Here is a 26,239-nt window from a genome sequence, read left to right on the forward strand (position 1 = left end):
ACTAGAACTCAAGCCACATGCTCTTTAGGACCAGTTCCCTGACTTTTGTTCCGCAACTCCTTTTGAAGCCACCACCAACCCACTCTGTATTAAAAACCCGCCAAGCCTCACTTCCAGGGTTTGTCCCCAACAGATTTTCTATGGCATATTTTAAAAATAGGGGTGTACATTTATGAAAATGATGTGGGTTCTTTTTCTCTGCGGTAGTTGTACCTTACAATAATGTACCTTTTGGATTCTACATCTTTTACACCCTTCCCCCTCGAAAGATTAACATAAAATGTCTTCCTCTGCAGCTTTAGAGCAGGTGTCCTCTTTGCCACGTTCTGAACTGGTCCTTTTGCAAAAGGTGTTTTCTATGGTTCTTTTTTTAGACAGGCTTACTTGGTTTGAGCACGAACCAGCCTTGTCAGTCTCCCAACAGGGATGGGTTGTCTTTCTCTCCTAAGTTTCTATGCAGTGTTTTTCACACTTACTAGTGGGAATTGGCCCCTTCTCTCCTCCCTTTGTCTTAAGTCCTCAGAACAAAGCGTCACTTATCTAGTCCTGTAGAAGACCTCACTGTTCAATCAGCTGCAGTATGTTCTCTCCCCCCACAGGATTGAACAAATTTTCCAACGTTTCCTAGCGACCAACTTTGCTTTTTCGCAAAGTGCATCCTCTATGACTAATACTGCTTTCTTTTGCAACCGCTGTGCACTGTCTCTGGGACTCAATCCTGTGACCTCCGCTAATGCTCCAAGTGAACCTTTACCCATTTTTGTTATGGCCTCCTGTGCCTAACGTTGATTTGTCACTGCACTTATGACATGGACATAAGGCAACTGCTGTCCATTCATGTCCTCCTGCCTCCTGTACAGATAAGCCTCAGATGCGCCGTTACTGTGCTATACGTGTTTCCAGAATCCAGCGCAGCTCCACTCTGCTGTGGGCTTTGACTTTCTGTGCTTTGAAATCCAGAGACACCAACTCACCCCACCTGTGACCACTTGGGAGCTTGCTTTAATGCACTACATCAGACTTGTTAATCTTCACCCCTATTTCCATTGCCATAACTACCAGTTCCATTTTCAGATGCTTTGGATTGTGTACACCATTTTGTATAATCAGCAAGATCATCTAGCTCTGCCAGAATGTCAAGAGTCCATCAGGTCCTCATTGTCAGGTTCCCTGTTTTTGGGGCTGTAGTCATGTGACTGATCCTGAGATTTCATGAAGGTGCTGCCTTATGTATCTGGGCACCCGAAGTTGTGAATACAGTCCTACTGTACTACCACCTTTAGCAGAAGTCGAACCTCTTATTTATTTTTTTCCCAATGAAATCTAAGTATAGCAACAATAAAAGACCGCCAACGCGTTTCGTCCATACAAAGGACTTCTTCAGGGACATAAATTCAATTCGTTTTGGGCAGTCATATTCTTATTCATATTGCGAACAGAACATCCAATGTATTCCGTATCAAAACCTTGCATCCTGACATAAACGGCATTGCAGCCGAACCATTCCTTGCCCCTGCATCGGAAATATAAGAAGTCCTTTGTATGGATGGAACTCGTTGGCTGTGGCTGTCTTTTATTGTGATGTTTGGCTTATTTTAAAAAAGATAAGAAGAATAAATTTAAAATGGACTGATATTAATGAATAGGACTCTTTTGAATATTGTTTTCGGTGGTGCACCGTCAACAATGGTAGTTAGAAGCTTTCGATTGAAGTGTTAGCATATAGATCTACTGTCTAAACGTTTGCTCTATGGCAAGGGTATTCTAGTCTGGTTAGGTGTGATAAAGACATTTTGAGGATGAGTCATGCATCGTGTACTAGCTGTTAGTGTAGGGTTTTAGCTGAGAGCTTTATGTCTATCCTTTTACATGTAATGATGCTAGATTTGTACAATCCTGGGAAGCCAGGAGGAGGGTGGAATTCTACAGACAATTCCTGAATGATTGAGGACTACCATGGAGGACTCATTAGTTTGAGGACTAAAATATAATTTGCCTACCTTAGAAGACTGTCTGCTTTTTTGTGTGGGAAGGAAAGAGTTTGAGTTCCCAGTATTACTGGATCGGTTGATGGAAAGGTTCTGAAACCACAGGTCCTAGTAACAGTTCCTAGGTATTTGTGTTTAGCCAGAGAGTCTTGAATTTGGACCTGCTTGGTAGGATGCAGTCGACTGTTTCTTTCTCATTTGTTTCTATGTTACTGCAATTGTCACTTCAGTATTTATTACATTGGTACCCAAACTGTAGTTCACAAGCAACGTGTTCCTCATGGGACTATGAAATGTCCTCACCAGATGATCTAAATCTGCTTTTTCCATTGTTGCACTGGAAGAACACTTATTCCCTTTTGTTTCCTGACTCATTGTCTTTCTTGCTAGTATTTCTGAGACACTTGTTCCCCAGATCCGAGACATAATGACATGGCACTTTTAATGACTGGTTTGTTCTTAGAAAGGGATCTGCTTCCTCTTTGCTAGAGGCGAGGGGGGAGGGGCATCTAGTGGTTGTTAAAGAGTATAGCATCTGGGTAGGGTAAAACAGAGATTGAAACCTCTACTCTGGCCTTCCAGCTTTCAACATTAAGTGTGCCTACCAAAAGCTTTATGAAAAAACCTTAAAACTGTGCACCAGCAGGACGTTGATTCTGTTGACTTGTTCCACATTCAAGTGAACTTGGTGTGTGTTATGGAATTGGTAGGCCATATATTCTGCTCTGTCGAAGCATGCAAAGTAATCTGGAGAATTAAGAAAAATACAAAGTGATAGCTTGGCTATTTTTGGAAATGTGTAAGGTGTGCTAATTGCATATTGTTAGCAGGATAAAACGAAGAAATGTATAAGTGCTAATTGTGACGGAATTAAAATGTCAACTGAGCCACTGGGGAAATGCCAGGTTCCCCAAATAATAATCCAGAGGCTTATTGGGGGGAATCCTTCCAGACACTAAATTAACATGATTTTAATCCCCTAATAGCTATGGCTAAGAGCGGTCTTTACCCCTCAAAAAGGATTATTTTGACAGATCACACTAGAGGTTTTGCGCTGCAGGAGTCCAGTAAGACAGGGCAGTCCTATGTCCATGTTTTCATCGCATTGTAATGGATTGCACAATAAGTGCTCCACTCCGCCAGTGGCATTTAGCTTGTCCTGGGTGCATCTTCTATACCATGTACTACGTACTTATATGTGCCACTCAGGAATAAGCCTATTTGGCCATGTTTAAAGGGAAAGTACAGGCACTATACTCCTGGTTATCAGGAGTAAAGTTCAGAGTTCTGAAACTATCACAATTAGGGTCCAAAAAAAGGAAAAAAATTTAGAGGGTCAACGCAGAAAAGTAATCTTTCCTACAGAAAGTCAACAACTCCCTTGAAGAAAATCTTTCCAATTTTTATGTAGGATAAAAGCTCCTAATCACAAAAACAAACCTGTCTTGCAATCACTCATATCTCAACCCGAATGCCAATAAGATCACTGTGGGATTCCTTCGATCCCTATTTGCAAATACAGTGACATGTGCAAATCTGATTTTGGTAAGATCGTTGCCAAGAGACAAATCTGAATCCTTCCGATTATTGCCAGTTTTTCAGTTCAAACGCCTTGTTTAATTCACAGTTTGACATTATTTTTAAAACTTCTCTTCGAGAAGAGCCTGCACCAATTGCCCTTTAGTTCTTAAATTAGCACACATTTTGGCAGCAACCACTAGCCTGTATTGGGCTCTGAAATGAACAATTTATACTCTAGATGGCCCCCAAATGCTGCTAATTACTCCCAATTTGTATGTTGATTTTGTAGATTATTTAGTACACCGATTCTTGATGGCAAGTTTTACAAGTACATCTATGGTCATATGTTCCATGATAGTTTGGATGTTGCTCATTTCTCTTGGCAGAAAAATGTTGCTCATTGCTTACAAAATGTTGGGGACCACAGGTTTATAATAACCCGTTGTACTGAAAGTATGGAAGTACGGTAGCTACCATACGGTAGCTTTCTTGCATTTCTATTTTGTATGCCTACCGGGAGAGTCTCGCATGAGCGGACGCAGCGGACACACGAGAGAGACGAGAGAGGAGCTCGGACGTACAGCGCTGGTGCCGGGTGGCTCGCGTCGCGGTTTGCTCACCGCGAGTGCAAGTGTGAGCGCGAGGTGCGTGGCGTCCGGCGTCCGGCGCACGGCACACGGTCTGGGGGCTGCCGCTGCTAGCCGCTCCCCGTGCTAGCAGGAGAAACAGCCGCGGGAAGCCGAGTGAGCACGGTCCGGGGGGCAGAAGCTGCTGGCAGGGGGGAGCAGCTTCCGCGAGCAGGCGGGTGCGACCAGGGCTGCTGCCTGTTTTTTCACCAGCGCCGTCACGCTGTCACGGTGTGGACTACGGCGTGGTCTGGACACTAAGTAAGCCAGTAAGCCAGAAGGAGCACCAGAGGAGTACCGGAGTCCCAGAGCACGAGAGGAGCACTAGAGGGGTACCAGAGGAGCTTGGAGTTGCTGCCCTGCCCTGCCCTGCCATCACATGGACTAGGTGAAGCCAAGGAGGTGAGCCAAGGAGGGTATTCGCTGTTTTCAGCCACCACAGCGGTACCTAGCCATATCTAGTTTTTCTCTGACCTGACCTGACCCAACCTAAGGATATTACCCCGACCTAGGTGACTTAAGTGACTTAAGTGACTTAAGTGACTTAAGTGACTTAAGTGACTTAAGTGACTTAAGTGACTTGGGTGACTTGGGTGACTTGGGTGACTTGGGTGACTTGGGTGACTTGGGTGACTTGGGTGACTTAAGTGACTTAAGTGACCTAAGTGGTTCCTGTGGCTTGGCCATGAGCGGATCAAGAGTGGGCCATACAAAGTAGCGCATCAAGTAATGCATAAGCAGTGCATAAACAATGCATAAGTAACGCAAGTAGGCGTAAGTAGCCTTCACTAACAGAGACAGAGAGGATCTGAAGGGGCCAGATAGAGAGAACCAGAGAACCAGAGGAGGCCATTAATCGATACATTAAACTGCGCTAGAGGGGCAGATATAATTCGAACACCGCGCTTTTGTACGGCGTATTGTGCATATTGTGCGCGTCACCACACAGCAAGGCAAGCAAAGCCAAGCTCTATATATTCTAGAGAAGCATCCTACAGATCCCGGAAATTGTTGAAGTTGCTGATCCCAATCTTCTCAAACAATAAAAAAAAAAAAATGGTTGGAACAAGAGGGAAAACAAAGAAAGCCAGACAGGCCAACGAGGCACTCGGTAATCCAGTGAAACCCCAAAGACCAGAGCAGGAACCTAACAGCTTACAAGATCTGGGGTCAGACCAAGACCAAGACCTGGACCCTAGAGCCACTAAGTCATCCCGAGGGGAATTTATAAACCAAGGAGTGGTCGCAGCAGCTGAGGAAGCCCACAATGGGATTCCCAACGATGAAAGCAAACCAGGAGAAGAACCGGGTGGGACACCCGAAGCGGCACCAGGGCCTATGCTGTCTATGCTGCTAGTCCATACTGACTCTGACGACATGGGGCATGTATCACTGAATGCAGGTGAAATGGCGGGGGGCCCTGCAAGTCCTCCACTTAGGAGACAACAGTATATACCAACGCACCTGGACCCAGGTGGGACCAGGGGAGCAAGGAAAATTAAATCAAAGATAAATACTATTACCAACTATTACAATCATATAAATCTAAATACTGATTGGCTGCAGATGCAAAGCTCTAAAGCTAGCGACCTCCCATCAGTCATCAGGGGAAAAAGGTGACAATAATGTGGAGGGCGAGCTGGAGCTCTTAGAGACCGGGCATCAGGATTCCTGTCCATCCCAGCAGCGACCTGCCCGACCATCACGACTACCCTGTGGAACAAACGACTCCTTTGTGGGTAGTGAAGTGGGGTCAATTAGTTCCCCAGAATGGGGCAGTTTCTCGGAAGAACAAAGACAAAGAAAAAGAAAAAGAAAAGGTAATGAATCACCTCATTCGGAAGCCCTAATGGGACCACTACATTCTGGGAGCTCTCCACTGACATTCCCTTTACCTCATCTAAAAGTAGAACCTACAATCCTCCAAAATGTAAAGGGGCCTGAAATAGAACAATCACCACAGAAATGCTCACACAAGCTCTCTACGCCACAGCTTCATCATGGAAGCCAAATTGTAAAAACGAACCTAACATTGAGTAGATTTGATCATAGTTCTTGTAGTCTGGAGCTCTCCTCGCCTGACAACTCCGTAATTGGTAGTATAGAGCCCCAATTAAACAGTATAACATCGGAAGACTTAAACCTCTTGGAAGGTAGTATAATGTTAGGTCATAGAGGAGAGGATGATAAGAACCTAGAATGCCAGACAAATAATGAGCAAAGTGAGCAAACCTGGGGAAATAGAGACGATCCCCCATTAGATCAACCAATTCTAAGCATCATGAAAGTTATATGCACAACATTGGACTCAATAGCAACAACGATCATGGTCCAGTCTCAAAAATTTTATGATCAACTTGAGCTAACTAAACAATTTACTAACTCATTACAGACCATAGACCATAGGATGGCCTTAGTAGAGGGTGTAATAAGGGAAAATCTGTTACATCAGGCAGTGGCTGAAAATATGGACAAGATGGACAGGCAAGCTTGTGGCCCACTGCTGGAAAAATTACTGGAAGTTCCGAAAGTAAATAAAGACATAATCGAAGATTGCAAATCTAGTCTCAAAAACACACAGGCGTGCAATCACGAGTCAGCAAAAATAGAATCGAGATTAACTGAAAGACCAATAGATAGCGAAGATAAAGAAGGGCCCTCTGGCACGGGACGAGACGAGCACCCAGACGTAAAAACCCACATAGACAAGACGGAGAGAATCATCAAAAGTCCTGTATCAGCAATCGAAATCACAATATAGTTAAAAAAAAAAAGACTCTGAGTAAAGGGCATCAACAAACAGGTAGATGGAAATACACATGGAAAAAACCTAGAGGAAACAACAAAGTTCCAGCAAAAAAGGCTCAAAATATGCCGAAACAGGCAAGCCCAACAGGGCAGACCAGGAACACAGGCGATGAGTCTACTCAACAGCAGCCTAAAGATCAGTGCATCAAGCCCGAGAGTCTCGAGAAACCAACTGACAAAGATATTAGTTTTATAAATAAAAATCCTGGATTATTGTGCGACAAAAGCTGCACCCACCATTCTCATATAAACCGAATTCCCATTGGTCCTAGGGGCTACCAAGTATCTGGGCACGACTTAGACAAAGGAAAGAGGCCAGAAAAAGACCCCGGTACAAATCACGGGATCAATGAGGCAAACGATCCCCTAGCTAATGGACAATACAAATGGAGCCCAGAGACAACAAATTCAAGTACCGGCATTGATAAGCACCTCCCAGCCATAAAAATAGAACACTCAATTCAGGCGCATTATCCAAATACAGTAGGAGTCCATAATGGAAAACGTCAGCAGCCTCTGAACTTTATTACCGAGGGGGTAGAACAAGAAAACAGCAAAAGTGAAAACGGAAGGGCAGAGAGCCCAGAATGCACAAGAAGCGAACAAAGCATAAGAAAAACCTTGTGCGTGGATAATACAATAGCCCCGGTTCCCGCACCTCGGTCAAAAGTTAAACACTGCTCTCAGGCAAGTTCGGGAAACCACAACTTTAGTAGCCAGCCAGGGTGGGTGACTGATCCACCTGCCCCACCGCGTCCGGTGCTTGACTTGGAAACTAAAGGAAAAAAGGATAATTGGCCTCCAAAAAGACAACCTCATGAGGAACATAGGAACAAGGAGTTGCAATTCGGGAGGGAAAAATGCCAGGTAGAACGAACATTGACTAGTCGGGCAGCTACTATTTACAATAAAGCAAAGGAAGATAATCAATCTCAAGGAAGATGGTCACAGGGAGGTAAAGGGCATACCGAGATTCGCACTGCAATAATTAAAGAGCCTGATGCCATAATCACGTTTATTCCCGAGTACTCCTCAAGAGGAAGTCATGACATTCTAAATAGGACTAACATTCTACATTTGGTCAATTCTCTGCCAGCTCTGCAGAATGTAACAACTAAAGACCTCCTCTCAGTAAGATTTATGCAAAGGAAAGAATTGGAGAACGGGGAATCAACAGAAACAGTCTGGGCTTCACCCTGGATAGTAGAACAGATTTTAAAATGTTCTAACATGATGAAGACATGGGGAATATCTACTGCTACTCCACAAAAGGAACCGTATCCAATAATATTTCTTGAAAAAGCTCCAAAGCAAAATGTTTCGGGCAGGCAAGAGGTAGAAGGCAATTATGGTTCGATACTACAGGGAGCAATTAGTTCCAAACAACAACTCCCTGAACGAATAAACCTGAGCAATATGAGGTTCTGCCTGCTTGTTAACTCCCCTAGAAACAGCAGGGGCCATCCCCCACAGTTGCAGAATGATGAAGACCAACCATCTAGAAATTTGTAGCAACAAATGGGCAGCTCAAACATAAAAAATAGTACTAGTCCTACATTAAAAATCTTAAGCTGGAATATTGCAGGCCTAAAAAGCAAAATGGAAGATAAGGATTGGGTTGAATTTATTAAACAGCAAGATATCAGCTGCTTCCAAGAAACTTGGTCTACCAACGCCATTGACCTAGACGGGTTTTCCACTTTTTACATACTTGCTATCAAACAAAAAAAAGGAAGACCATCGGGAGGTCTGATCATTTGGATCAGAACTTCGCTATTGGGAAATTCTGCTGTAACCCATGCCATACTAAGCAAGGAAATCCAGACGCTTGCAGTAAAACATGAGGAGTGGTCACTTGAAATAGTAAACGTGTACTTCCCTCCCATTAGCCGGGCCCAAGTCACGCCTGGTGTGCGGCTCCTCGAAGAACATATTTTAAATAAAAGATCTAAGGGTTGGAGGAACCCAATACTAGGTTAAGCGAACAACCGTCCCCCTCAGTTTTGTAAAACCCTTCTACTAATATGTGGTGATTTTAACACTAAACCCCATTCTATCCTTTGGGATGAACAAGTAGTAGAGGAAGATCACGCTTGGAATATACCAACGCCCCTCATCCAACGTTGTCAAGATTCTAAAAAAGGGGAACTAATCTTTGAAGTACTAATAGAAGGCGGAATTCGCACAGTAAACGGAAGAACCAACTCAGATAGAACTTTTAAATCTACCTTTCGAACTGGAAAAAGACATAGTATAATTGACTATATGGCAATAAACATCGAAGCCTGGCATTATGTTATCGATATGGAAATAAGGGACAGGATCGAGAGTGACCACGACCCATTGCTAATGGAGATAATCCATCCGGACGCAAGCCTGGGGAAGGTTGAGTTTCCATTTAACGGAAATTGCTTAGCTATAACCATGAGACCAAATAGGAAAAACATACTAAGGTCAAACGTAGATGAACCCTATTTGAGCGTACCTAGTCAAACCTGGTTTCTATCACTTAGTACGTTTTTAAACCTACCAGTTAATGAAGCTTTACCCCTCCTGGATAATTTTAACAACTTGCTATTACAAACAACAAAGGAAAGAATTAAGCATCCCCAAACTAACCCTAATACGATGGAAGGCTGGTTCGATGAAGAGTGTTTGAAACTAAAAAATACCTTATCGCAAGCACTAAAGAATCGGCATTTGAATAACCATAATGAGCAATACTTTTATGAATGCAGGCAACAGTACAAAAAATTACTAAGATATAAAAGGAAGACATTTCCACATAAGCTCTGGAAATCCCTCCTGCAGGCAATATCGGCAGGAAACTGCAAAAAGTTTTGGGAGATTGTCAGATGGGGATGCGAAGGCCCCTCAAAAAACCTAGAACTGAATATCAACCCACAACTCTGGGTAGAGCATTTTACCGCCTTGTATCAGGATGAGGTCAAGACGGCATCCCGGAGTACAAATAACTCAACCAGCCTCATCCAAGGACTGGAAGGTAGTAATCAAAGATCAAACAAGGCAGTTCCACTTCAAACGACCTATGTAGCATTATCAAAAAGGTTTGTTAGATCGACAAATGGAACCCAGAATGAACTAGTCCCAAACGAACTCCCCGGCACAAATGCCATGCAAGTAACCCATGCCATCCCTTGCGCAATGGAGCTGATACCGGAATTCAGCGAGAAAGAGATTAAACAAGTTATTCTCCTTCAAAAGCCGTACAAGGCTGCAGGCCCAGATGGTATCCCTTCAGACGTCTATCGTAATCAGTTAACGCTATGGCTGCCTGCTCTAACACGCATATTCAACAGTATTTGGCACCACGAGGTAATTCCTACCTCTTGGAAGAAATCAATAATTGTCCCAATTCACAAAAAAGGACCTCGGGACATGGTGTGCAATTATAGGCCTATCTCACTGCTTGACAGCGTTGGAAAAATCTTCGCCAAATTGATCCAGCTGCGTTTAGATCAATGGCTGGAGGATGGAGATTTAATATCGACACACCAAGCTGGTTTTAGGAGAGGCCAAAGTACAATAGACCAACTTTTTAAGCTAAATATGATCTGCGCGAAATACGCCACCCTAAAAGATTGTGCATTATATCTGGTCTTTGTGGATCTCCAAACAGCTTTTGATAGCGTCAATCGCCAAACATTATGGCAGTTATTGTCGGAAATGGGCATACAGGGAAAAATTCTAAGGCTGTTCATTCTACTGCATACAGGGAATACTGCCAGGGTTAGATATTCTATGAGAAATGATTATACAGCAGAAATTCCAATCCAGCGTGGTGTAAAACAAGGATGTGTTTTGGCCCCAACCTTGTTTAACTGTTATATAAATAAGGTAAGCCAAGATCTGAGGAAATTAAATCTGGATGTGCCAAAACTAGCCAACGAAAGTATACCTATCCTGCTTTTTGCCGACGACGCTGTACTACTGGCAAGAACAGAGATAGCAATGCATCGTCTACTTAGGGGTTTCGAATCATTTTGCACTTCAAGGAGCATGGTAATTAATGAGGGGAAAACAAAGTTTATGATTCTTAACCCAAAACAAACGATGCATTCGACTTTTAGGGTAAACAACAAGCCCTTGGCCCGAGTGACTACCTATGACTACCTGGGTTGCAGACTGGATGAAAAACAGACATGGAAATCACAAATCTACAAAAGTAACATCTCCTTGGCCCAGCACGCTGGAGCGGTACTTAGATTTGCTAAAGCCACAGGCAATCATTCTGTGAGCTCTGCACTGCTTGCTTATAAAACCAAAGCAAGGACTGCAGCACTTTACAGCGCAGAGATCTGGGGATTTAGAAAGACCCCATTAATACAAGTAACCGAGAATAATTTTCTACGCCGATTACTTTGCTTAGGCACTGCCGTACCAATGATTGCGTTGAGAACTGATCTACAAATGAGAAAGGTCGAGGATTACATTGCATTGGCCCCAATAAGATATTGGATCCGTATCTGGTCAAAAGAGGAACTCAAACCATACAGAGATACACTCATGGACATCATGAAGCTACAAAATCATCGAAAATTGCCTTGGTTTAAACACATCTCAACTACCCTGGCTGCTATTGGCCAAGAAGACCTCTGGCTTCATCCAGGGAAAATCAGAAGGCCAAGTTTATCTGTCATTAAAAAGGCATACTGGGACCAAAAGACCCAGAGTATGTGTGAGATACTTAGCCCTCTACTCAAGCGGTACATTTTGTTCAATCAAGAGCTTAAACCAGCATTTTTCATTGACTGCATTTATCCGGAAGAAAAAAGGGCTCTCTATTTTAAATTTCGTATGGGTACATTACCAGTGACGGCGGTGACTAACAGATGGCAAGCCGTCTCACAGCGCGGTTCAGACTGCTGTCCTTGCCTTCATGGTGGTCAAGAAACATTATCCCACTTCCTTTTATTATATAATTTTACGCTTAAATTCCGCAAACTGTACTTACATCCGCTTTTTAGATCATACGGAATCAGGAAATGTAATGAGGCGGAAGTGCTTTGTATGCGATCAGTTGAGAAACATATTGTGGCGAAGGTTTCAACTTATATATTGGAAGCATGGAAGCTACGTTCATTAATGTACTCACAGTTGGCCTAAGTATAATTACCTGTGTTATCCTAGCTATCATTTATATGGGAAACCGTTGAAGGTTGCTGATCAAACCGGGCTAGGTCCTGGGTTATTATTATATTGCTGGCAGGTATCGCAAGAACCCAAATGATTAGTGCAAGAATAGGATATTTAAATTTTAGATCTATAATGCTTTTAGAATAAGTAAAGAGTCTTATGCCAATTATGGCTAATTATCAAGTTTTATGATATTGCAGGGTATATTGGATTCACCTAGGGCCATGTAAAATCAAAAACGCAAGTATAGTCTTTCTTTTATTACAATGTTTTATTTAATGTAATTTTATTGCGTGTGATGGATTGATACTTATTGTGTACTATTGTTAAGGCCGGATAGGCTGACAACAATTAAATAAATGGTAAAATGGTATGCCTACATAGTTGTTTGTTTGAAATGGTCTTAACCTCTTATCTTCATTTTTTATGTGGGTATTCCTGTGTCGGTTGTATTTAATACATACACACTAGAGACCTTCTAAAACTTTGTCACACATTTCTATTGGTCCCAAAGTGTTTGTAGTGTGCGACAAGCCAAATCGGCACCCATCACAAACTCTCATATTCCTGTTTCCAGAAAGCTTGCATGTGGATTTCAGCATGGGGTACTTAAAGTGTGTACTTAAGTACATAGCTTCTATTTATTTCACTTTCTTTTGCTCTATTTATTGAAATGTTACTTTAAGAGAATAATTTTTTTAATATATTTTTTTTTTGTATTTATTTGTAATGTGTAAGAGATTGGAGTATTATTTGAGAAGGGGTAAATATCCACCTAAGTAATCGCAGTGCATGTCCGGGTGGATCACTAAATAACCTGAGCTCACGCCTCAGTGACTCTGACACAGAGCAGACAGGCTTCATAATAAGGTCAAAACTCCGCATAAAAAAACCACATGCCAACTTAGAAAAATGAAGTAAATTTTAATAAATAAAATAACAAAAATCCAATAACTGAAAGCAAAGTTATGAATTTTTAAGGTTCTAAGTTACACCAAAAAATCTTGTCAACCTCAGTCATGTGGGTGCACTTGACAAGTACCTAATTATGCGTTTTTTGGCCTACCACGATAGTGTGTGGATTGGATACAGAAACCAGGTTGGACCCACTTGGAAGTTTTAACTTCTGACTTTGGGCCTGATTATGGCCTTGGCGGATGGGATACTCCGTCACAAATGTGACGTAAAAACCTATGGACGGTATATCCAAGTGCCATAGGGTATAATGGAACTTGTAATATGTTGGATGGGATATCTGTCACATTTGGGATGGAGTATCTCATCCGCCAACGTTGTAATCCATCGTATATCCGTAGTTTCTTCTGATATGGAAGTCAAGAATCTCAAACCGGGCAAGGCAGCAGGCTGTGTCTGAGGTGGGCTCCATGGCATTGTGTAGCCATTGGATGGGGTCCAGGTGAAGCTGTTGACTTTTGGCGTGATACTTTTGGTCCCTTGGCCCAGTGAAGATTTCTGGTTTAGTACTAGTCATTTATTTTTAACCTCTGATTTCTCCAGCATGGCAAGGCTGCAGGCCACAACTGAATAGGGTATTCTGAGGCTGGATACCTTCTCCTCCAGGTACAACTGAGTCTGATATTCTGCTGTGGTAAAGCTCAACCCAGCAGCAACACATCTTTGCCTGCTCATCTTAGCAGGTTTGTCCCAATCCACTGGAGGTCTTTGGAGCCACAAACTTTCTATGTAGCATATGGAGTACACTTTTGACACCACATGAGGGTCCAGTATTTTGTGGACAGCACTTGGGAGGGGGGTGAAGACTCACTCCAACAGAGGCTAGTAGCAGGTCCAAGATGAGATCAGTTGGAACTGGTTAGCTGAGCAGTTGCACGAAAAGGCCTCTTGTTGTTTGCTATGTCCCTGTAACTTGAACTGGAGGTCAGCGAGGGGAACCTTGGAGTCTTTTTGGTCCTGGGCACAAGAGAGGAGGTCAAGTTCTTCGGAGCTCTCCACAGGTTGCAAACAGCAGGTCCAGTCCTCTTCTGATCTTCCACAGGTCCAGTAGTGTTCTAAGGAGGTTTCTGGGGATGCCGCATTTATGCCTGTGACCAGTCATCTGCCTGTGGAGGACTCCTGACCCTTCCTTAACCAATGTGATAAATGTTCCTAGGGGATAACCTTACCTACCTAAACAGCATTTTCTGTGTGACTTGCAGCAAAAAATCTCAGTGCCTCTTTCTGCATAAGTCCAGGATGATGAAATAATTTTCCCCTTGTGCAGATCCTGTTTGCCCCTCTGGAAATGTGGCCAGTGAAATGAGCAACCGCTCCTCTGTGGTCACAGTTTTGGGAGCAGCTCCCTCCCTACTGTGACTGGAGCAAGGCTGATAGGCTAAACGAAGAAGGGGCCTGTCCAGGTGGCAAGTGCCTATGACAGTGCAGGCCCTTTTGAAATAAATTAAGTTTCTGGGCACAACCCAAATAGTCCTGACAGTGGAACAGAAATGCCCCCCTACATCTAAGATTTTGTTTCTTGCTCTTGGAGCAGTTTTCACACCTCGTTCAGATTTTAATGACTTGAAGAGCTGGAGGAGAAAGTAAATTAACTCTGAGGCCTCAGTCAGGGAAAAGGTAACTTTCTAAAAGTACCTTTTCTATAATATTTATTAAAAATTTATTTGTCAGTAAATTTAGTGACTATTTCAAAGAGCCAACTTATGAAATTTCTAGGTATTTTCTAGCCATAGTTAACCATTTTAAATGTAATATTGCATCCCAGTGGTTTCCTATGGAACATCCAACCTTGCTACTGTGAAAATAGCTTTGGAGCCTTTTCACTGGAAGAACATATTTAACTTTGAAGTTCTACATGTCCTACTTTCAAGTACCACGCACCCTGTCTTCCGAACAGTAAGGTATACTTATCAGTGACACATTAATATTTTAAAGGAAGGTTTAGGCCTGTCAAAGTGGTTTATTTTAAGAGATAGAATTGCATATTTAAAGTTGTTTGTCAGGCTACTATGATAGTCCTGAAGCCATGTTTTATACTGTCACTGTAGTAGAATACACAATATTTGCTGCATTCTACAAGTGACATTTAACTTTGATGCCGTAGGCTTGCTTTGTACTGTAGGCTCGGGACTTATGGGCAACTTAAATATGGCAGTTAGGAGTATGCCAGTTTCATCGTGTTGAAAGGGGGAGCACAGATTTTGTCACTCAACAGGCGTACAATGGAGAAAGTTCTACAGCCTGCTGATAGTCAAGACGAAATTTGGGGGTACCCAGTGCAAAAGATGGACATTCCTACATAATGTATTTTTCGAGCTTTGTAAAGCAATGATCGTGGGGACTATATAAAAAGGCTCTTAATGTAGGATTTTTTTAATGGTTTTATATCTGTAGCCATAAGACTTCGTAAAGGTATATTGGTGATGTTTTCCAAAGATATCTCAAACAGACTCTAAAACCTTCTTAATTTTTTTTTTTTCCCTTGCAGAGTTAGGCAGTCATTTACAAATCCAAAATGGAATTCCACCTTCAACTGCAGCCAGCAGTTCCATGGACCCCTCCCATGCATGCAGTATTCTTCAACAGCTCAAAATCATGTATGATGAGGGACAGCTGACTGATATAATCGTGGAAGTGGATCATGGTAAACAGTTTCCTTGTCACAGAAATGTTCTCGCTGCAATCAGTCCTTACTTCAGGTACGCGTGAATAACTTTTTTTATTTTTTGTGTGTGTGTTTTGCATTCATCACTACAGGTTTATTTTATTTTTTTCTGCTAAAAGAATTTGTGTGCAACAATCGAAATACATATTCTCTGTAACATGCCTTGTGAATAGTGTTCTCTTGATATGCTTTTTTTTAGTATCTGATGTGTTAAGTTGTTTAGGTCTCACCCAGTAGATAGCTTTTAGTTGTCTGGTAGGCAGATAGGCTTTGGTCAAACTCATTGCTTATCATTGGTTGCTTTTGCTGTCAGTTTTGTTGCTTTTCATTCAGTGGCTTTAGCGGTCTATAAGTATAAGAACATAGGAGCTAAGAGAGAAACAATCAAACGGGTAACCCAGTGTGACCCTTGTATTACATGGATATATTAGTAGGATTCTTGCCCACTAGTACCACCAGTGTGAGTGGGTGGGCTCAATGCAGTTTGTTTAGCCAGCAGTGATGTATCATCCAAGTGAACGATTGATCAACATTCCCACTCGCAGGTTAATGTAGCATGTGGTAGTTTGGAAGTCTACCCATAATTTGATGATCCATTGACGTGCTTCAACATTGAACTTGTGTGGTCAGAAAATATCAAGTTGACTGCATAGTTGTGTTCTTTCTGAACTGCATATTATCCATCATGATTGTCATTGGAATAGTCCAAGGAGGCACTTCTACTTTGAGGACTTGCTAGCCTGATGCTGCAGAAGCAGGATAAGGTAGAGATGTTTGCTGCTCAGTTTCCAGCTTTTGCTGGTGTTCATGCAGGTGATCAATGATATTGCTACTTGCCTCAACATGCTGTTCTTGAAACTTGTCCTGTTTGACTGCCAGCATTCAACAGTTGACTACACTGCTTTTGTGCTTTAGATTCCTGCTGGAGAGCCTCTGGGGAAGGGAAGATTGTAGCAGTCGTAGAGCCATTCTGTGTCAGTTTTGATGAAATAAGGGAATGCCTTGCATAAACCAACCCAATCCACCCTCTCTTCGATATATCGCGGTTGCAATCTTATGGTAATATAGCTTCAAAAAAGGGCATTAGGAATCATGCAAAGTTGTAGTGCATTCCCTAATTCACAGATATTTGAAATGGATAATTTTAATTGGAGTACATTTCTTAACCTTTGTGTTCAGTCTCCTTCGGTTTATATGTGCTTGTTAAAAGCGGAGCACCCTTCCTAGTCATGGGTTATCTTAACCCTATTCGTGCTATTTCTTTGAATTGAATTCATGTCTTAGTCATACGATTTGTTTCAAACAATAATTTTATATATTGTTCAACTTGCATGGTTTGAGGAATTAAGCTATCAATGAGGTAGGCGAAATGTGTTTCGCCACACGTAGGACTTGGTCAGCGGTAGAATTAGAACAGAACAGAAAAGAAGTATATATTTATGGTATGAAGTACCCTCTATTGAACAGTCACTGGAAAGTTTGACCATATAGAGGAGGAAGGTTGAAAGTCATGGTACTCCTACACGACTTCAATTGTATTTATAAGCTGTCATTTTTTATAAACATTTTATTTAATTGAATATATCATAAAACATCTTGTATGCAAATAAATGTGCCTTATGAGTTGGAGTACATGTTGCTGCTTCACAACAGTCGTACTATGATTTGTACCATACTTATACTAGTCTACCATACCTCATACCTCCCTTATCATACCTACCATATCTGCTTACTGACCATACCCATCATACTTTACCTAATCTAACTTACCTACTACAGTAGCCTACTTTACCAAACCTACCGACCATGCCCAACTCATCTTACCATCATACCTAGCATAGATTACCTACCCTAGTTCCAGGGCCTCTAGAATTTGTTTCGAGCTCGAAAGGACCTGAAGCTATTAAAAATACCGCCATCCATAATGGCATGCTGAGATAGTCCCTTTTTAGTAGCGGATTGCGATTTGCTGTATGAATCTGATCCTAAAGAGGTGAAACATTTTCCTAGATAGGGTTAAAATGACAAAATAGTGGTGTAGTACTGACACACGCAGTGCTGCAGTACACTGCACATTTGACTTTTCTTGCTGCTTAATTACCTCTGCTGCATAATTTGGTCTTTTCTGCTGCATAATTCCAATGACCATGTCTACCTGTCATACCTAGCCTACCTCGCATACTTAAGCTACCTACCAAGGTTAACCTATTAAACGTGTCGCCTCTATGGTGCCTATATTTTACACCTTCATTAAGGAGGCAGTTTTATCAACAAGCATTAGCAAAGCCAATAGTTCTTGTCATTGGATCTATTGTATTGTAACTAAATAAAAGCCTTTGGTGGACCTGTCCATCATTTGTAGGCACACAGACGATGCATGCATGCACCTACAAAATAACCCTGGTGCTTCTGTTGGTTACCAATTCAAGTTCGAGCAGTCACTGGGAGGTTTGTTTTTAGAATGCAGCTCTAAAACAGATATTTGTCTTACAAAATTCATAGTGTGAGCTTTGGATCTCTCCAATTATTGGCTTTTTATGACCAACCTTTTCAGCCATCGATTGGAGATGTTGACTTTCGGTCAGCCAAGATTAGTATTAATCTCCTACTTGATGCTGTGCACTGTTAAGGGTGTATCTTTCCATTTCCAATGCAGTGTTTGCCATGAACTGCATGCAGGATTACTTTACATTTATAAACCTCTCGTTGAGTTCCTCTTTTCTGTTTTCAGTGTTTCGCTTGATATTTCACCAACCAGCCACCCGTCTAGTTCCTTCCTCATACCCTTGTTTCTCCTGTATGCTCCTCATCCCCTTACCAAGCTCTTTAATTTCTCCAGCCTGTTTTCCTCTGTGCCCTGGCCCACTTCACACTCCCTGCCAGTCAAAACCTAGTTTCTCCATCCAGCCCGTCCCTCTTTCGCCAGTGGGTACCTCATTTCCCCCTTCCCACTATTCCCTTTCAGCAGGTTCTCAAAAATGCCACTGGGACAGAGCATGAGCTTTCCCACAAGGCAACCATCAGGCATACAGTCATGAATTTACATAGTATATGGAAACAACTTACTAGTTCTCCTAAGAGGGCCTAACAATGATTCTACCAGTGCAAATCTTTTATACCTATGGATTGTCAGAAGGGGTAGCCAGCACCTAAACCCTTGCCTACTGTGTCTGTACTTCAATATATGCTTTTTGCAAACAATATAAGAGGCCTACTGCCTCTATTGTAACTCTTCACTATAAACAAATGGGCCTATAAACTTTATCATTGGCTTATCTCCATAAACGTCTCGGGCCTACTTAATTAGTTTATAAACCTTCCCACAAGGCACCTTAAGTATACCATAATAAAATTATAAATATTTACAACCTACAGTTGTAAAAATAAAAATCCCTAATAAAGATTACCATTGTGCAAATGATCCATCCCATAGTTAGTTCGGGAGGGGTACCAAAATCAAAACATTTATCTGCTACAGTAATCTGAAGGATTCCGTGTAACAAAATCCTTGCCTATTGCCTTTAACACAATACATATGCACAATTAGCAATTAAGGCCTACTTTTTTTCACCCACACTTTATTGGTATTTCTGTCACATACACAATACAAAACATTGACAGATGAAAGACAGTAACAGTCTGGTATTATAGGCGACCTCCTTAGGGACACCAATTGTATTGGTGCTGCAATAGGCTTTGCAACACCCACTGCAGATCAACACAATTGTAACCAATCCACTCCAGCCAAACCCACCCCTCACCATCCCCCAACCCCACCCTAGTTGCAAAGTTTGGATCGACAATAGCAATCCTAGTAGCTTCCCAAGAGTGTACAGCAGTAGGTTCCTCTCTGCAGTAGATGGTACTAATGGTGGATGGAATCAAGGGGGAAACGTCTCTGGCTCATCCAACCCTTACCCCTCCACCCTGTGAATCTATGATGGAAGCAGTCTCCGATCCTTCTGTCCCAGGACTCAACTCCTCCACTAATGCATCCCACTCCTGAGCTATCTCCAGTGAGCACTGTCTTCTTTTGGTCACCCGGAGCAAGGTCACCCCATTATACTCAGCCCATTTCTGCAGCTCCCCTGTCCATTTAGAAACCTGTGGTCCAATTAATTGTAAACTGCAGTTTCACCAAAATCACTGTGAGATCTATGAACCTCGTGGTAACCTTATGTTTATCCAGCTTGGGAACATGCCCAAAAGACACATCGCTGGTTCCACCGACAGTGTGTGCTCCGTGAACTCTGTAATCAGGGCCACTGACCCCACTCAGGACTATGCCACCTGAGGACAATTTTATACCTTACGTTACATATCCACATCCATGAGTTTGCTCCGAGGGCACCACGAGCCAGCTGCTGGGTAAAAATGTATTGATCTTTGCTGGAGTGAGATAGTAAAATTGATTAGTTTGAAACTAGCATTTTGGGAAACTCTGGGTATCCCAGCTAGTATTTTAATCAAGTCTGCATCTGCAATAGGAGTGCCTGAGTCGGCCACCCAGGTTTCCCTGAGGGCGGTAAGGGGAGACCTTGTATCCACCTGGATTGTCGCATAAAGGCACGTGATTGCTTTGTGTCTACCTGAGGCTGTGCACAGGACTAGACACCCTTGTAAAGATGGAGGTTCCCCACTGCCCCCGTCGTCAGCATCTCCAAAACACTGTGGTGAGTGCGCTGTGAAAGAGGAAGTGACCCGCTGGCAAGTCGTATGCCAACTCCAGATCCTCAAAGGTCCGCAAAATTCCAGAATTATACATGTCACAGGGTGTCAGTCTTATAGCTGCTCAGTCCCCCACTTGCTGGGCTGTGTCCTCTGGCAGTAGGAGCACCAGCCATTGGAGGAAGGCCTATTTGTTTTGTTGCAGCGTTGTATTATAAACAGATCACACCCAGGAGTCTGAGAACTTTTCCCAGTATAACAATAAAGCTCTTGTTTTTGCCAAGGGTTTAACCACTACTTATAACAGCCCAATGAAGTGTGCCTTAACTGGCAATGATCAGGGGTACATTTATAAAACTAGAAATATGTAAAAATTACAGCTGGCACAACATCCAAACACTTTCAACAGGATTTAACAAGTAAAATTACACAAAGTCTACAACCATGGTGCGTCAGAGTGGGTGACCAACACCTAAAACCCTTGCCTAATATATTTTGGTTACACATAATCAAATGCCTTTCTACGACCTGTAACATAATGTGCTAACAAACCAGTGTTAGTGGCCTATTGGCTTTTCCATATGCTTTTTACAATAAAAAAAACAACAACAAAAAAAGTCCACTGCCTTTGCAATAACTTTTCTTGTATTAAACTGGCCAGATTTATGACATTGGGCATAACCTTTCCTTGCACTCCAACCAAGCCTATAGCTGTAATCATTGACTTGTTACCATATCCAGGTCAGTCCTACTGTATTGAATGTAAGCTTTCCCACAAGGCAGTCATTAGGCATACAGTTAGAAGAGCCAAAATACTATCTCTCCTAAAAAAGCCTAACAAGGATTATTGTAGAACATATCTATCCCCACAATTTGTGCAAGTGGATCACCAAAATCGTTTCTTACTACAGTATTCTGTGAACTTCTGTGTAACAAAATACCTACCTACAAGATTTAGCGCAATTTAAAAAAAAAAAAAAAAAAAAAAAACATCCTAAAAAGCCTGTTGCCTTTAATGGAAGTTTTTTCCCCACACTAAGTAGATCAGGCATACTGACTATCATATGGTTGTGTGATAAACTGATCAAACCTACAAAATCTGGGCCTGACTTTTCCCATCAAACACTTTACCCTATAAAATTGACTTTACACGGTACTCAGCATCAGCCTGTTCAAGTGCAAATAAACCTGCAACCGCCATACACACAGTTATAAAAGCACAAATATGTAGAAAAAAACACAGAGCTTGCAAAACAATATTGAACTGCTCCCAACAGGGCCCAACGAGGATCATTATACTGAAAACCCCCAGGGTTTGTCAGAATGGTTAGCAAATGCCAAAATCATTGCTTTGTCTGGTAATCTGTGAGATTACAGGTAACACGATGTGATGATAACCTATTCTTACAAGTTTACTTGCTTTTACTAATGCTTTTCACAATAAAGAGAACCTGCCTTCCATAACATTTCCAGTGCTCCAAACAGGTACATAGCTTTTCACCATAATCAACTCAGGCCTACAATTTTGATTGTAAACCTTTCAACAAGACAACCATCAGACACACATAGGTTTCTCACAGAGCAAACCCTCAATATCCACGGTTTATCACATTGTGAGATACCATGTAACAAACTAACTATCTGTAGGCTTTGTACCTTTATCATAACATTTCATAATAACGGCCATACTAATTGGCTTGCCATCATTACTAAATCATTCCAGCTATATCAAATATAAAACTTTGCCACCAGTAAAAATCGCACAGACAACAAGTAAGGTGTTTCAAAGTGGGAATTGAAAAATGAGTCAGTGGATGGATGAGTAGAAAGTTCAAAGGTGAGTGACAGATTGCATGTATCGTGACTTATTTGAGTGCCTTAATCCATCAGTGACACAAGGCAATTTAATTATAACCCAGAACTGTTGGTATTGCCACTGCTTTGTTGGTTTGCGTCTGCTATTCCTTTTTGCCTTCTTTGTTCAACTGATAATTTTTTTTCAGGATTGCCTTGAAATGCCTCTGTTTCTAGTACACCAGAAAGTCCTTGTTGAGGCACTACGTTATTGTGCTTAATCACCTGTAATTGTTTGCCTGTCCTTAGTCCCAGTGTGACCACTTCCTTCAATCAATTTGGTTTTTAGCTGCTGCGCACCATCTTTTGGCATTAAAAGTAAAGTACATCTGCAATATTTCTCTGCCCACAAGTAAGCAGTTGGTCTTTAGGCTAGTAGTCCATGTTGATTCAAGGATAGAGTAATTTCTTATTTTCTCTTGTGCTATTCCAGACTACTTCAACTGGTTGTCAGTGGTCCATAACCCTGCCCTAGAAGCATCGGTGACCCAGTTTAATCGGACAAGGTTTCTAACCTTATGATTTCCTTTCAGTTTGTAGTTTTGCTTGATGGCACTTCTGATGTGTTGCCTTCCTTTAATTAATAGAGGTGAAAGTGACACTTTGATGGTTAAATTATGCTAATTCTTTTTTTCTAATGGTTCCTTTTTATAGATAGATTTCTTATTTCTAGCTCTGGTCTTGGAAATCCAGGACATTATTTTTTCCTCATTAATAATGATGTAATTTTGTCTGCCAAAGGCTTCTGTGCAGGTCAGCATAAGATGAGGCTGTAGATGTACAAGCTACTGTGATTGAATCATGTGCATAAAGTTGGATACAAATCTTCGTGCTGTTTGGATAGCAATCTTTGTATTGTTGAAATTGTGCGTCTTGTTGATATAACACCATTTCTCTTTAATAATTATAAGTCCACGTTTCTTAACCTACAAAAACCCAACCGAGAAAAATTATCAGACCATGGGTTATATGTCCAAATGATGCTGTTTAAGAAGAGGTTTTATTTTCTTGTCTGCCAACCGCTGATTTTTACACTGACTTTACAAATTTGACTGTCAAATTTGTGGAAGTAATCCAGCAAGGTAGGAAACAGTATGTGTGTGTGTGTATGTATGTGTGTGTGTGTGTATATATATATATATATATATTCACACTTCTCTTCCGTAGTTAAAGGAAAAAGGCAGCACTCTACGGCCATAACGAGTTTGATCATATTTATTCACCTGACGCGTTTCGGTGTTGCCGCCTTCCTCGACCTGTGAGCCTCCATTTTGGCTCAGTTTATATACTCCAATCACAATGTGCTCAATTACCATATATCGTGCAAGAACTGTTTTAGTCACAAATATTCACTACATAGTTAAAATGAATAACAGTTCAATACTTCATCTATATAATACTAATATACATTTACTTTTCATGTGTCAATTCCTCAATATTTGTAAAATTTATTATACTATCCCTCACCAATAGTCTATGAACGCAATTAACACTGCTCAATAATTCATCACAATTATACTTCAATGATAATATGAATACTATTGATTTATCTGTGAGAAGCTAGCATCTTTATATACACTTATTTTCTATGTATGTATACACATATAGAGAGAAGACGAATATTCTCCTCACTCCTTAAATATATTGGTCTTCTTGAATTTTCTTTTTTCTTCAATATAAGTGAATGTACATCTCTTCACTACTATTCAGCCCATTAGGTTCTTTGGTGTCAAATGCCAATATATATTTGGATTCCAATTTCCTTAAATGTTTTTCTCTATTTCCTCCCCGAACGTCTTTCTTTACTCCATCAATAACACTATATGTTATTTCCTCTACTTTACCTCCATGTACTTCATGTATATGTCTAGCAACTGGATATGCCTCATCTCGATTTAAAATTGCCCTCAAATGCTGCAAGATTCTTCTATGTACTTGCAATTTTGTGCTGCCTACATACAATTTAGGACAGCTACATTTTAATATATACACCACGGGATCGCTTTTGCAATTGTATTTACCTTTGATAGTGTGTATGATTTTTTTCTCCTTCTTTAATGAAGCTAATATTCTCTCCATTCTTACAGGCTTTGCATTTTAAGCATCTATAAAAGCCATCTTGTGGTTTGAACCAGTTTGTATTAGATGTTACATTTCTCACATCACTCTTAACTAGAATATCTTTCATGGATGTTCCTTTTCTGTATGTTATTAAAGGTTTGTTCAATATTTGTTCCCCAATCACAGGGTCACTCTTAAGCATATGCCAATGCTTTTGCAACAACTTTCTCATCTCCAAGTGTGCAGTGTTAAACGTGGTTATGAACCTCTTTGTGCCCGATGCTTTGCTTAATCTCTGTCCTGTTCTGTGACGTGTCCTAGATACACCTCCACCATGACCTGAGAATAGAAGCAAATCTCTAGTGCGTGATTCTACTTTTCTCACTGCTCTTTCTAATATGGGTTTGGAATATCCCCTATCATATAGTCTGTCTATCATTTCTCCTTGTACATCTTTGAAATTTTGCTCTGCGCTACAAATTCTTTTGGCCCTTAGCAATTCCCCAAATGGAATGTTGTCTATCAACGATTGAGGATGATAACTGGTAGCATGTAAAATGCTATTACCTGGTGTTGGCTTTCTGTATAATGTTGTTTCTATGTTGTTGTTAACAATCATTACTTTCACATCTAAAAACTAAATCTCATGCTTGTGGACTTTCCCAGTGAATCTTAAATTGCAATCATTTATGTTAATCTCTTCCAAAAACTGTGTAGCAGTACTCATGTCACATTTCCAGATTATGAAAATATCGTCTATATACCTTAACCACAAAATTATGTTGTCATTCCATTTATCCAAGGGGGAATTATTAAGAACCAATTATTCCCACCACCCCATATATAGGTTGGCGTAACTTGGGGCGAAACATGTGCCCATCGCGGTACCTCGTTGTTGCTCAAAAATCTCCTGATTGAAAAAGAACATGTTATGCTCGAGGCACCATTGTATCATTTCAATTAACATTTTGCTATGGTGGTAAAACTTGATTGGTCTCATACGTAAAAAATGTTCGACAGCCTTTACCCCTAGGTTAGGTGGTATGCTTGTATATAATGATGTGACATCTAGAGTTATCAACAAAAATTCACTTTCCCATGCAATATCAAAGATCCTCCTAAAAAAATCGGTACTATCCTTCAAATATGAGGCTAAATTCATTACTAGGGGATGTAGAAAGGAATCTATGTATTGGGACACATACTCAAAAAGACTCCCTCTGATAGATACTATCGGTCTACCTGGTGGCTTAAAAGCGTCCTTGTGAATCTTAGGTATCAGGTAAAATACCGGGAGTTTGGGAAAATCAACCTTCAAAAATCTATGTTCATGGTCCTTAATTAACCCCGCTTTCCTCCATTGTTCCAATTTTTGATCAAACTTAACCTTAACATCCTCAACATATTTCATGTCAATCCTTCTGTAACAAATTACATCATATAGTTACTTGTATGCTTCTTCCATATAGTCCTCTGTGGACCAAATCACAACGTTCCCCCCCTTTGTCAGAACTTCTGATTACAATCCGTGGGTTCTTTGATAGTTTGTTCAAGGTCTTATAATAACCATTCCTATTTCTTCTGGTTTTACTCATCATCCTATGCCTAAGAGCTTTCAGCCCTTTAATTACGGTATCAGAAAACTGATCAATCATATCTCCACATGGGGCTGGAACAGTTCTGGATTTTGATTTAAAACCTGATGCACCTTCTTCATCTAATCTTTATTCCTTCAGATTCCAGTCTCGCAACTAATTGATCCTCACCCAGCTCCTCATTTAAATCATCCTCCACTGACCATAGCTGTCTCATTAAGTGTATATCTTCAATAAGTAGGTTACCCTTCCATTTGTCAGTTTCATCCGGTTCTTCAAATTCTAGTCTCTCACTAGGTCTATTTGTCTTTCTTTGGTTAA

General features: G+C 41.2%; 1 protein-coding gene across 2 annotated transcripts in view; it reads left to right on the top strand.

The window, feature by feature from the left end:
- Positions 1–26,239, top strand: part of KBTBD8 (kelch repeat and BTB domain containing 8) — a 99,667-nt gene that overhangs the window by 17,881 nt on the left and 55,547 nt on the right. Inside the window, exon 2 of one of the 2 annotated variants that reach the window (XM_069206572.1) lies at positions 15,564–15,774. The exons of the other annotated variant lie outside the window; for it this stretch is intronic. Coding sequence (XP_069062673.1) covers positions 15,564–15,774 — 211 coding nt within the window. The remainder of the gene's footprint in view (positions 1–15,563; positions 15,775–26,239) is intronic. 2 annotated transcript variants of the gene reach the window in all.

The sequence above is a fragment of the Pleurodeles waltl genome, chromosome 9 (genome assembly GCF_031143425.1).
Source record: "Pleurodeles waltl isolate 20211129_DDA chromosome 9, aPleWal1.hap1.20221129, whole genome shotgun sequence".
Classification (NCBI taxonomy): domain Eukaryota; kingdom Metazoa; phylum Chordata; class Amphibia; order Caudata; family Salamandridae; genus Pleurodeles; species Pleurodeles waltl.